The following is an 11,925-nucleotide window of genomic DNA, read 5'->3' as shown; positions in this document are numbered from 1 at the left end:
TTTCATGTGTTTGTTGGCAATCTGTATATCTTTGGAGAAATGTCTATTTAGGTCTTCTGCTCATTTTTGGATTGGGTTGTTTGTTTTTTTGTTATTGAGCTGTGTGAGCTGCTTGTAAATTTTGGAGATTGATCCTTTGTCAGTTGCTTCATTTGCAAATATTTTCTCCCATTCTGAGGGTTATAACTATTAAAGATAATGAATTGTAAGCAAAAGGCCTGTTTACAATGAATGTGATGGTGACATAGACTCAAGAATAATTACTAAGTACGTGTTACATTTCTTTGCTTCCTTTCTTGCTGATTGTATTAACTAACCTTCATAATCTACAATCAGAATTAATTGAGCTAGCTCTGCCTAATGTATCTTTCTTTAAAAATATTCTAATGTCCAATATACAGAAATCTAAAAACTGCCTCACCATACAAAGGGACCCTCATATAAAGTGACTTGCGTATTTCTGAGCATAAATTTGAGAGCTGATTTCAACCTCTGAAGTCATCCTTAAGAGAAAAGTTGGTTTTCTGCTTGATTATTTTAAAATATAAAATTTAAATTCATTTGTCTTGGCTCTAATTTATACAATTACGTGGCATCAGTATATACTTCATTAAAACTTTCAAGTAATTACATATTTTTAAGGGCACCACTAAACAGTACAGACTAAACACAATGAAACCAAAATGAAAGAGATAAAATAGCACAAATAAGAATGAATAACTGCAATGCTCACTGTATCATCCTTAAAACATAAAATATGGGTCTTGCCGTGTGTCTTGTGGCTCGAAAACTGGAACTGTGATATGTTACAAATAAGTTATTCAGGTGAAACTAGCAAACATTTTGATTCTTTCATTATTTCCCCCAAACTTTGTTCATGTAGGAAGAAAAACTGGTGGAAAGGCTTAAAGGTGAGGAAAAAAAGGAGTTAATTTTTTAGATTAAGTGGAACGTGAAAGACTGAAATAATCACATACAAAAAACAGTGTTACAGCTCCTTAAAGATAGAGATTATGTTTCTTATTTCTTTCCATATCTCCTAAAACACCTAGTCCTGTAATCTTGACATAGTAAATTCTTAAAAAAAAAAAAAAAAGGTAAGTTGAAATTCCTAGGTTTACATAAGGCCTAATTCATATAAAGAAGAACTGTGAGATGATATGGGAATAGGCTAGAAACTTTCTGAAGCTATGTATTAGGTGAGTTATAGAAGTTTAGGAGTTGAGATGACCTAGCCATGCCCTATTAAAATTAGTAAATTAAAATTTGTACAAATTTTGTTAAATTTATTCCTAAGTATTTCATGTTTTTATGCTATTATAAAAGGTATCTAAATATTTTAATTTTCCCATTGTCCATTGCAATTATATAGGAATACAACTGATTCTGTACATTGACCTTGTATCCTGTGACCTAGCTCAATTTACTTTTTAGTTCTGATAGTTTTTTTCTTTTTCTTTTTTTGATTTCTTAGGGTTTTTAATATACACAATCATGTTGTCTCTAGACAACTTTACTTCTTCTATTTAAATATATGTGCCATTTATTACTTTTTCTTGCCTTACTGCACTGGCTAGGACCTCTAGCATAATGATGAAAAGTGAATATCCTTGCCTTTTCCCCAATCATAGGAGCAAAGTATTTAGTTGTTTTTTTTTTTTTACCATTAAATGTAAGTTAGTTATAGGTTTTCCATAGATGCCTCTTAACAGGTTGAGGGAGTTTCCTGCTATTTGTAATTTGCTGTAACATTTTATCATGAATGAGCACTGCATCTCACCAAGTGTTTTTGTTTGCTTGTTTGTTTGTTTTTTGGCAATGACTGAAATGATCATATGGCTTTTCCTTTATGCTGTAAATAGAGTGAATTAAATTATTTTATTTCAAATGTTAAACCAACTTTATATTCCTGGGATAAAACCCTCTGGGTTATGATGTATTATCCTTTTTATATATATTGTTGAATTTGATTTAATACTTGTTAAGGATTTTTGTATCTATGCTCATGGAAAATACTGAACTGTAATTTTCTTATATTATGCAGGTTTGCTGGTAAAAAATACTCTGTTTTTGTTCATCCAAGAATGTCTGCATTTCTAAAGAACGTTTTGCCAGATATACTATTGTATACTGACTTTTTTTTTCTTCTTTTGGCTCTTTAAAAACAACTATTTCACTGAATTGTGGTATTTATTTCTCATGACAAGTCAGTCGTCATTTTTATGATCTTCCTCCTATATGTAATATGTCTTTTTTTCGCTGGCAGCTTTAAAGATTTCCTTTTTCAGTTTTCAACAATTTGATTACAATGTACTTTATTGTGGTTTCCTGCTTATCCTGTTAGAGGTTCGTTGAGCTTCCTGGATTGGTGACTTCATGCTTTTCATCAAATTTGGAAATTTTTTCACCATTACATCTTTAAATATTACTCTGCCCCATTCTTTGTCCTTTTTTGTTGAAACTCTAATTGCCCATATGTGAGACTGCTTTTTTAAGGTTGCTATTTCTGTATTGAGAATTCCTAATTATTCCCTCATTATGTTCATTCCCCCTTTATATGTCCTTTATATGCTTGAATATATTTAAGGCAACTGTTTTACAGTCCTTGTCTGCTAATTCTATCATCTGTCATTTTAGGGTCTATTTCTATTGACCATTTGGGGTCTATTTTCTGCTTATCTGTATGCCTAGTAATATTCTATTGAATGCTTCATATTGTGAATGCTCTGTTGTTAAATGTTTGGATTTTGTAGGCTTCTTTCATTGCCCGGTAAGTTTGTTCAGCTAAGCAGTTAATTCACTTCTGAATCAGCTTGATTTTTTTCAAAACATTTTCCCCCAACATACATCCCCTTAACTTTTAAAATCATTTTGTATGAGAAAAACTTACAAAATAGGGTTAAATAGCAAACATCCTTGTTTTTTCAAGCGTTATTTTTAAACTTATTAAGGGTAGGCGTAAAGTAGCTTTTACTCTAGGGGCAGATTGATCCTACTTCTAAAGCATAAACTTTACAGGGTATCTTGTGAACACCAGGAGTAAGTTTAATGAAGTCTCTTAACCATGTGGGAGCTCTGGTAATTGTTCAGCTCACCAGTCCCTAGTGGTTGTTCCTTTCCCAGTGTTTGTGAGTCTTGTCCAGTTTTATAGTTCTTTACTGTGGTAGGACTAACCTGGTACTAGTTACTCCATCACAGCCAGAGGTGTAAATGCCAAGAAGGAGTTTTTGACCATCTCTCAGCTTCACTTTGGTCCTCTTCTCTTTCTCCTTTAGTCCACTGACTCTACCTTCTTTTCTCCTACATTTTCCTCTCAAGGACACATCATTATTTAGTGAAAGGATCCAAACCAGAAACCAATTCTTGTAACTCAATCCAGTGTTATTTCCACTACACAATATTTTTGTTAATTTCCTGGGATTAAAACAATAACAATTCAGTCTACTTTTAAGCTGCTTACTACTTGGTATATTCCTTGATTTTTTTTTTCTCTCTACCTTTTGGTGGATCTGCTGCTTATATTTTATTTTTAAAATATTCAGAACAGGTTCATTAATAAAGCTAAAAACAATCCATGTTGAGAAAATCTATTTGATTAAAGGCTATCCCTGGACCAGCATTCTGACCACACAAAATTAAATAATCCACAAAGTGTTATCAAGGAAGGCAAGGAGACTAATAACTTACTGCTTCATAGTTTTGACTTCCTTATCTCACACCTGAGATTCATAGAGCTGATGTTTCTCCTTGTGAGCTATTTTAGCTTCCTGTTAGAGAGTGGGCTTAGTCTCTACATATTTTTCTTCTAATTTAAGAGCCTTTATGTTGATGAAAACTGCTTCCTGAATGTAATGTTCATCACTCTGTCCACAAAATATCTATTAATTCATGTTTATAAAGCATTAGACACTTTAAAAATAAATTTTGCACAGTTTTTTTACCTTTTAAGGGGAGGAGAGATAACAGTAGGAGGAACAGAGATGAAACTGGTATATTAAAAACGGGCGTTTAAGAAAGTATTTTTAAATTGTACTGGGAGCAAAATAAATGACGAAACCAGATCTTAAGAGGTTGTGGGTTTTATCCTCTTACCTGTGCAGCTGGATATATTCTCGAGGTCTGTTGAGCAGGTGAAGGAATCTATCAACAATCTTGTTTTTTCCTACGCCCTGTAAATTACACAAAGAAGCATTAAAAGTAACTTTTGTCTGGAGGTAAAACAAACCAGAAGACTCTCTTACCAAAACCTACTTACTGTTTTAGCTTATTGTTAATGAAAACCAAACGAGTAAACGTATACAGCACATCTTCTATGACATAAAGGTTTTTCAAAAAAAATTTTACTTCTAAATACACTAGCTCTAAGTTCTTATTTAAAAGGAAATTCATCATTATTTTTAGCCTTCTGTGACTTGTTTTTTCTGTTCTGTAATTTTACACTGAAGTGCAGACATTAGAGCAGAATATTATCTATTTCAGATGTGAAGAATGGCATTAAAGGAAATCAAGTAAGTGTAAAAACAATGATTTTTCTAACCAGCTCTTCAGAAGTGTGGTTTTTAGTTCTATAAAGATAAATATAATACTGTACTTCTGTTTTAATCAAACACTAATTTCTTCTCCTTTTATCCTACTTTTTAGTCCTTTAAAACCTCAGAAACCTAAAATTATAACCAGGGTTTATTAATACGTCTCAACTATATCTGCTCTTCCTAGAAATGCCCTCATTTCCTTACCACTCACTGATGGCGAGAGTTGCTGTCCTTTCGTAGCGGACAGACTGTTAAAAATGGGATCCACTCCCATGCTACTGCCCCATTTTAAAGTCTTCACTTAGAGGTGGAATACTCTATTAATGGGATGTAAATCTTTTAACAGGTGGGTTGAGTGGGAAGAGTAGAAGTGGTTAAAAAAGCTGAGTTCTGTAACATATGTTCCAGCAATAAATAACACATTGATTTCTTATAATGTTCACATTCGAATGTACGGTAAAATAGCTATGTGGCCTTTAAATGGCGTGTGGCAATCAACATAAAATTTTAAGTAAATAAATGCAGGTGAGTAAAATGTGTGTTAATATATCAGCTCCGTTCAAGAAACCTAGAGAAAAACATGTATCATAAAGGCATTGTAATGTCAGAAATACAAAGGATTTCTTGAAAGAAACAAGTCATGGAAAACTACTATGGGCTTCCTCCCCACTTCCAAAATTACAGGATCAGCCATGCCTTTTCAAACTCCTCCTGAGCACTGTTTTAGGAGCTTACACGTCCCATAAATGTAGGACAATGCAATGTGAAGTCCCAGGCTGCCACTAAGAAGCTCTTTTGCTATGTCTTCTTTAAATGTGTTTAAAAAAAAAATTCAACTGAGTAAATTTTAAAGATCTCATTTTTTAAAATAAATTTATTTATTTATTTTTGGCTGCATTGGGTCTTCGCTGCTGCGCGCAGGCTTTGTCTAGTTGTGGCGAGCGGGGGTTTCTCTTGCTGCGGAGCACAGGCTCTAGGCATGCAGGCTCAGTAGTTGTGGCTCGCGGGCTCAGTAGCTGTGGCGCACGGGCTCAGTTGCTCCGCGGCACGTGGGATCTTCCCGGACCAGGGCTCGAACCCGTGTCCCCTGCACTGGCAGGCGGATTCTTAACCGCTGCGCCGCCAGGGAAGCCCCTAAAGAGCATATTGACTTTATTCAGTGATTCATTTATTGGGCAGCATCCCATCTAGCAGATAGAAAGGAGCTCTGGGGAGCTGTACAAAATGAAAGACTTTTATAGGCAGAAGGGAGCAGGACAAGGAAGTAATACTAGCAAGACTGTTATATTCAGTACTAGGTGGGACAAGGTCACTTTCCTTTAGGGGAAGGCAGGGGTCTATCAGGCAAATGATCTCACTAGTTAGTGCTGACCAGTGATTCCTCATTGACTGGTTAAGATTCCATTTGTGGGAGAGGCTGAAACTGTTTACCTAGTTAAGCCTGGGTTTTGTGACAGGATTTAGCATAAGTGACTCCATCTGGGGCCAGTTGTCTTGTTTTTAACAAATGTTAGGGTCTTCAGAACTCCAACCTCAGACGTCTTCTAGTTCCATATACTGTCTCTGGGAATCTCACCCACTCCCTCCCACTCCCTTGACTTCAGTCATCACATATGGCTCACACTTCTTTCCTAAGCTCTAGCTGAGATGAGATTCCCTATTCCTAACTGTCAACTGAACTTTTGCACCAGATGTTCCTACTAAACTCATTATGCTTCCACCCAGACTTACTCTTCTTTTTTTTTAACCCCAATATAACAGTATTGTCATGTACCCAGCTGCTCAATGAATGACTCTCGGAATGTGTTTGTCTGTCTTTTCCCTGATCTCATTCAAACTGTCACTAGAATCTTTGTAGTCTCTATTTGAAAAACTTTTTTCCTCCCTCCCTCCCTCCCTCTCTCTTTTCTTTTTCTTTCTTTGTTTCTTTCTTCTTTCCTTCCTTCTCTCCCTCCCTCCCCCTCCCTGTCTAATTTATCAACTGTTTCAGCACCTAATGTTATAGGTACTGCACTAGCTGAGTAGGATACAACGGCAAATAAAATAGCTACAGCCCCTGAGCCACACTCATAGCTTACAATCTAGTAGGAAACACAGACAATTAAGCAAACATAATAGATATACATGTGATAAGTGTTCTGCTGTGGGACATCCAAAAGGCTTGAAGACTTAACTAAGGGCTCAGGAAGTCCCACTATGCACAATGATATTTCAGTTGAAATATCAAGGAATTAAAGAGGTAAAGGGAAGGTGCAGAAGGAGGAGTGTTCCAGGAAGAGAGAACCGTATGTGTAAAGACTTGTGGGTACTAGTGAGCTGGAGAGCTGGACAGGTCTGAGGGATGTCAAGGAGCAGGAATGAGGAGGGGTAAGAAAGGAGGCTAGAGCAGGAGGCAGGGTCTAGCTCTGGAAGTCTTGGAAGCCACGTAAAAGCGTTTGGACCGTTTCCTGCAAGCACCAAAAGGCCACTGAAGCAGAGGAGTAATAGGATCAGATTTTCATTTTTGGAAAATCACTCTGGTGAAATGATGTGGCAGAGAGCAAGACTGAAAGCAAAGGAAAGCCATTTGGAAACTCCTTAGAAAGCTCAGGCAGGAGATAAAGGTGGCTTAAAGTAAGGAGCAGAGAGAAATGAATGTATTTAAGAGACAGCTAAGGGAAAGAACTAACAGGACTTGGCGATGGACCAGATGTGGGGATGAGGAGCTGGAGAAATCAACTTTTCTGTCTTGGGCCACAGGGTGGAAGGTGATGCTACTTACGACACATGAAATAGGGGAGGGGAAGTGCATTTGCTGGGTGGGAGAGGAAAGTCTAGTTTAAAGAAAGGCAGTTTAACTTTGAACATGTTCACTTTGCAGTGCCTGCTTCCCATATCTGCTCCTTCCTCTCTAATTCGCTGTCACTACTCCAGGACAGCCCATCATCATCGTGCCCTGACGCCTAGAGAGGGTCCTCTTGGGTCTCCCGCCTCCGGACTTACAACCGGACAGTCCACAATCTGTTTAGTTATTTTTCTAAAACAGAGATCTCATCAGGTCATTTCTGGCTTCATTTGAAAAGCTCTGATTATTCCTTCAAGGAAATGCTAAAAGCATGACCTAGGAAGGAATTTCTGTAAATATCCTGAGCAAAAAGAAACAGTTACAGCAATTTGCTCTTTCCAGTCATCGTTTCCACCTAGAACAGAAAATCCTCAGGATTACTTTTAACTGAATAAATACATAAATAGTATCTTATTTTTCCATTATAAAAACTACACATGTTCATTTTTCTTAATTGGAAATTTCGAAAACAAAACACTACCCAATGTGCAACTGCCAAAATAAATCTGTTACCATTTTCATTTTGTTCCTGTGCATATTTACCTTTATTTACTAGTCATTATTCTGTATATACAATTTGTATCTTTTAATTTAAAAAAGCACAAAATAAATAGTTTTTACATCATAATTGACTCTTACTGAGGAAAATATTTAGTGAGTGAAAATTTAAAAAGGGAGAAGCAACCTGTAGAATGAGAGATTCTAAAAACTACAAATTGTCTCACAAGGATGACGCTTACTGTTATCATTACCATTCCATCCCATTGTGTTCTTGTGACAACACACTAGAAAGAAGGACCTTCACAGAGGTAGGAGTCACACGGCCCTTTACAGGGTTAGGAGGAGAAGGGCTATATTAAGCCCCACAGACACGAGGACAGGAGGTAAACCTGCTTCCAGCTTCTGTGAGAGAAAGGATCAGAGACATGACTTCAAGAACTTTGAAAGATTCTGCGACTCTTTCAACGTTCTCAGGCTCATTATTTCAGTTACCCTGTTTCCTCAGAGAGATCAGAAGCAAAATCCTGTAAAGAAAAAGAGCTTGTCTTCCTGGACTAGAAGATACAGACTGATACTAGAAGATATAGACTGGGAAAGTCTATCCATATCTTGTCAAGCGGGGCAAGGAGCAGGGTAGGAGAAAAGGGCTAAAGAGGAACGGAGAGCAGACCAGAGAAAATGGGTCTAGGGGTGGGATCTGGACTAAGAGTAACTGTCCTGGGACGGAAATGTTGAAGGATCCCTCAGAGCGGATGAACTTGCAAGCGTGCCATGCTGGCCCTCTGCCAAGTCTCACCCAAACAGCAGCCAGCCGTCTCCAGAACCTTTGTGCTGCTGCTTCTTTGCTGAGGTTGTTTTTTCTGACTCATTTAGGCTGCCTTTCCCCATCTCTCTGCCGTCTTCCACTCACTCCTTAGTGTTCTGATGAAATGTCCCAGCTTCTCTGAAGCTTTGCCTGACTCCCCCAATGCTTTCTCTCCTTCAGCTCGGAGCACCAGCGTGATTTGCTCTTCGCGTCCCTAAACCGCTGTCTTTCACAGGCCTCACCACACTGTACCGTAGTCATGTGTCAGGTGCCTCAGCAGAAAGACACACTCCTTGAGGCCGGGATCGGCCCGCTTCCATGTCCCTCTCACCGGCACGCACATGTAACCTGCAGGTAATAACTATTAAAATCTGAGGAAAGAAGGGACGAGAAGGAAAGGGCAGTCGTATGATTTGCTCTTGCTAAAGGAGGTAGAAACCTCTTTCAGGAACATTCTGCTCCCTTTGTGTCAACAAAGAGGAGGAAACTGACATTTATGGAGCCCGCTGCTATACCCATACACGCCCTTTCAGAGCTTTACCACTCAAATTCTCATGCTCGCCATGTCAGTAGGAGGTAATGCTCTTGTTTTAGAGAACAGCAAACTTAAGTTCTAATCAATTAAGACCCTGAACACAATGGGATTTTGAAGGCAAATCCACTCTGACTTAAAAGATTGGGCTGTTTTCTGTTTCACTATACGGCAAAACTGAATGTCAGGCGGTAGCCTCCCTGAATTGCTTTACATGAGAGTTTATAGCCTAATGTCGTGGAGTCAAAGATCAGTTACTCCAAGATTATAAAATAGTCTAAAACATGTGTCCAGGAACTCCCTGTATGGTATCCAAGGTTCAGGAGGGAGAAGGAGAAGGAAGTCAAGCTGGAACTTTTCTTCTGCAGTAACTTTTTTTTTTTTTTGCGGTACGCGGGCCTCTCACTGTCGTGGCCTCTCCCGTTGCGGAGCACAGGCTCCGGACGCACAGGCTCAGCAGCCGTGGCTCACGGGCCCAGCCGCTCCGCGGCATGTGGGATCCTCCCGGACGGGGGCACGAACCCGTGTCCCCTGCATCGGCAGGCGGACTCACAACCACTGCGCCACCAGGGAAGCCCTGCAGTAACTTTTTAAACGGACACCAAGTGAGTGTTTGCCACAGCCGGTGTTCAGCTTTCCCTCATGCTCTCTGAAGCCTCTTAACGTTTGGACCTTCCTTCCAGTTCCCCCTAATTCTTCAATAACTTTCATAGCTCAGTTTGTATCATACTTAAAGATTTTTTTCATAGAGTCCTAATTTTCCTTTTAGAAAACCTACTGTATGGATATCATCAACAAATACCAACTGTAGTCAAAAATAACAACGAGAAAACTAACATTACAACAAAATCAGGAGAAATAAATGGTGGCTGCTTTTTTATAAACATAAAATTTCCATCAAACGTTGAAACTTCTAATTCTTTGTCCAAAATGCCTGAAAATATACTCACTATACTAGCAGTTGGGAGACTCAGACAATAATCCCTCCTTAATCTGTCTCAGGTGCAGGTTTCTACCACGATCTTTATTCATTTGAATAAAGAGGGCCTAGACAAGTTGATCTCTAAACACGATCTTATTCTAATATTCTTTAATCCAATAACAAAATGAGAGGTCACTGCTTGATGACTCACCGGAAATTTCTTATTTTCCAAATTCTCTCAGTGAACATGCATTAGTTATGTAATCAGAAAAAAATTAAAACTAAACAGTACACAATCCCAAACATTTCCATAAATGGGTTCCCTGTAACAGAGTCAAAAAACGGTACCCAGAACTCAGACAAAACGACACGCTTTTCAATTGCACTACCAGTTTGCATGGCTTTAAACATACTTATAGGGGCTTCCCTGGTGGCGCAGTGGTTGCGCGTCCGCCTGCCGATGCAGGGGAACCGGGTTCGTGCCCCGGCCTGGGAAGATCCCACATGCCGCGGAGCGGCTGGGCCCGTGAGCCATGGCCGCTGAGCCTGCGCGTCCGGAGCCTGTGCTCCGCAACGGGAGAGGCCACAACAGAGGGAGGCCCGCATACCACACACACACAAAAAAAACAAACTTATAAAGTTCCCTGGCAAAGTCATAACCTCCTTTTCAAACAGGAATAATAAAATCCACCTCCCTGCAATTTCCCTTTGAAATAATGTGTTGCTATAAATGGCAAAGATATATTCTTTGGTAATTTGGTCGTTAGGTATGACCAAAGCAGCCATAACAAATACTGTGGGGGAAAAAAATCAATGTGTCTACAAAAGTAATATACAAATTCAGAACAAAGGCAAGAAAAATATTCACTAAGAAGCACTGGAGAGATAAACTGAATGTTAGAGAGAACGTGCAGCATGGCAAAGAACTTCTATATTGCAATTCAGGCAACTTCATAGCAAGAGGTTTGAGAAAGGATACAAAATAATGTAATATAAAATAAAGATGAGTGTCATATTTGATGAAACTAAATATTTCATAGCCTTAGGACTCCTAGGCTGCTGTAGCTACTAGAAACAGGGCACATTTAGTTATCAAATTCCCTGCTGCCACCACCAGCTGGGGACACAGGCGGGAAAGTTTCTGGACAAACTGTTCAGCCCCTCTACAGATATTAGATAATTATTCTGGCATAGCCACATGGTATAATTCTGCTGTGACACATTAGCAATCTGCCAGGGCTCAGTTCAAACGATTAATTAACAAAATTCACACATTCTTTAATTTTGGCAATAAAATACTCACAGCATCTCAATACGAAATAATTCAACAAACATTTACTAAGCCTATACCAGGAGAAAACTAAGTCCATTAATTACAAGCCTATAATTAATAGATGGTATGAGATACAAAGGATTATATAGAATTATGTAATAACAATGTGTATAGAGTCCTCCTTAGTGAGTATTAAATGTATGTTGACTGATCTTCATAGTGTATAAAAGATTTCAAAATTAAATGCTATGAAAATTCCGGAAAAAAAGCCTGGGAAGAAATTGAGAAAGAAATTTCCAGGGCTTCCCTGGTGGTGCAGTGGTTAAGAATCTACCTGCCAACGCAGGGGACACGGGGTTCAAGCCCTGGTCCGGAAAGATCCCACATGGCGCGCACCGCCCCCCTCCGTGCGCCACAACTACTGAGCCTGTGCTCTAGAGCCCGCGAGCCACAACTACTGAGCCCTTGTGCCACAACTACTGAAGCCCGTGCGCCTAGAGCCCGTGCTCTGCAACAAGAGAAGCCACTGCAATGAG

At 38.9% G+C, this 11,925-nt stretch overlaps 1 protein-coding gene across 5 annotated transcripts in view; it reads right to left on the bottom strand.

Annotated features, from left to right (window-relative positions):
* Positions 1–11,925, bottom strand: part of VWA8 (von Willebrand factor A domain containing 8) — a 365,312-nt gene that overhangs the window by 186,761 nt on the left and 166,626 nt on the right. For all 5 annotated transcript variants that reach the window (XR_003682537.2, XM_028497346.2, XM_024125806.3 and 2 more), the window contains one exon: positions 4,093–4,169. Coding sequence is in view for 4 of the 5 variants with exons in the window: in XM_028497346.2 (XP_028353147.1) it covers positions 4,093–4,169 (77 nt within the window). In the remaining variant the exon portion in view is untranslated. The remainder of the gene's footprint in view (positions 1–4,092; positions 4,170–11,925) is intronic.

This window comes from Physeter macrocephalus, chromosome 13 (assembly GCF_002837175.3).
Source record: "Physeter macrocephalus isolate SW-GA chromosome 13, ASM283717v5, whole genome shotgun sequence".
Classification (NCBI taxonomy): Eukaryota; Metazoa; Chordata; class Mammalia; order Artiodactyla; family Physeteridae; genus Physeter; species Physeter macrocephalus.
The sequence above is the reverse complement of the archived record's forward strand: the minus strand, read 5'-3'. Positions and strand labels throughout refer to the sequence as shown.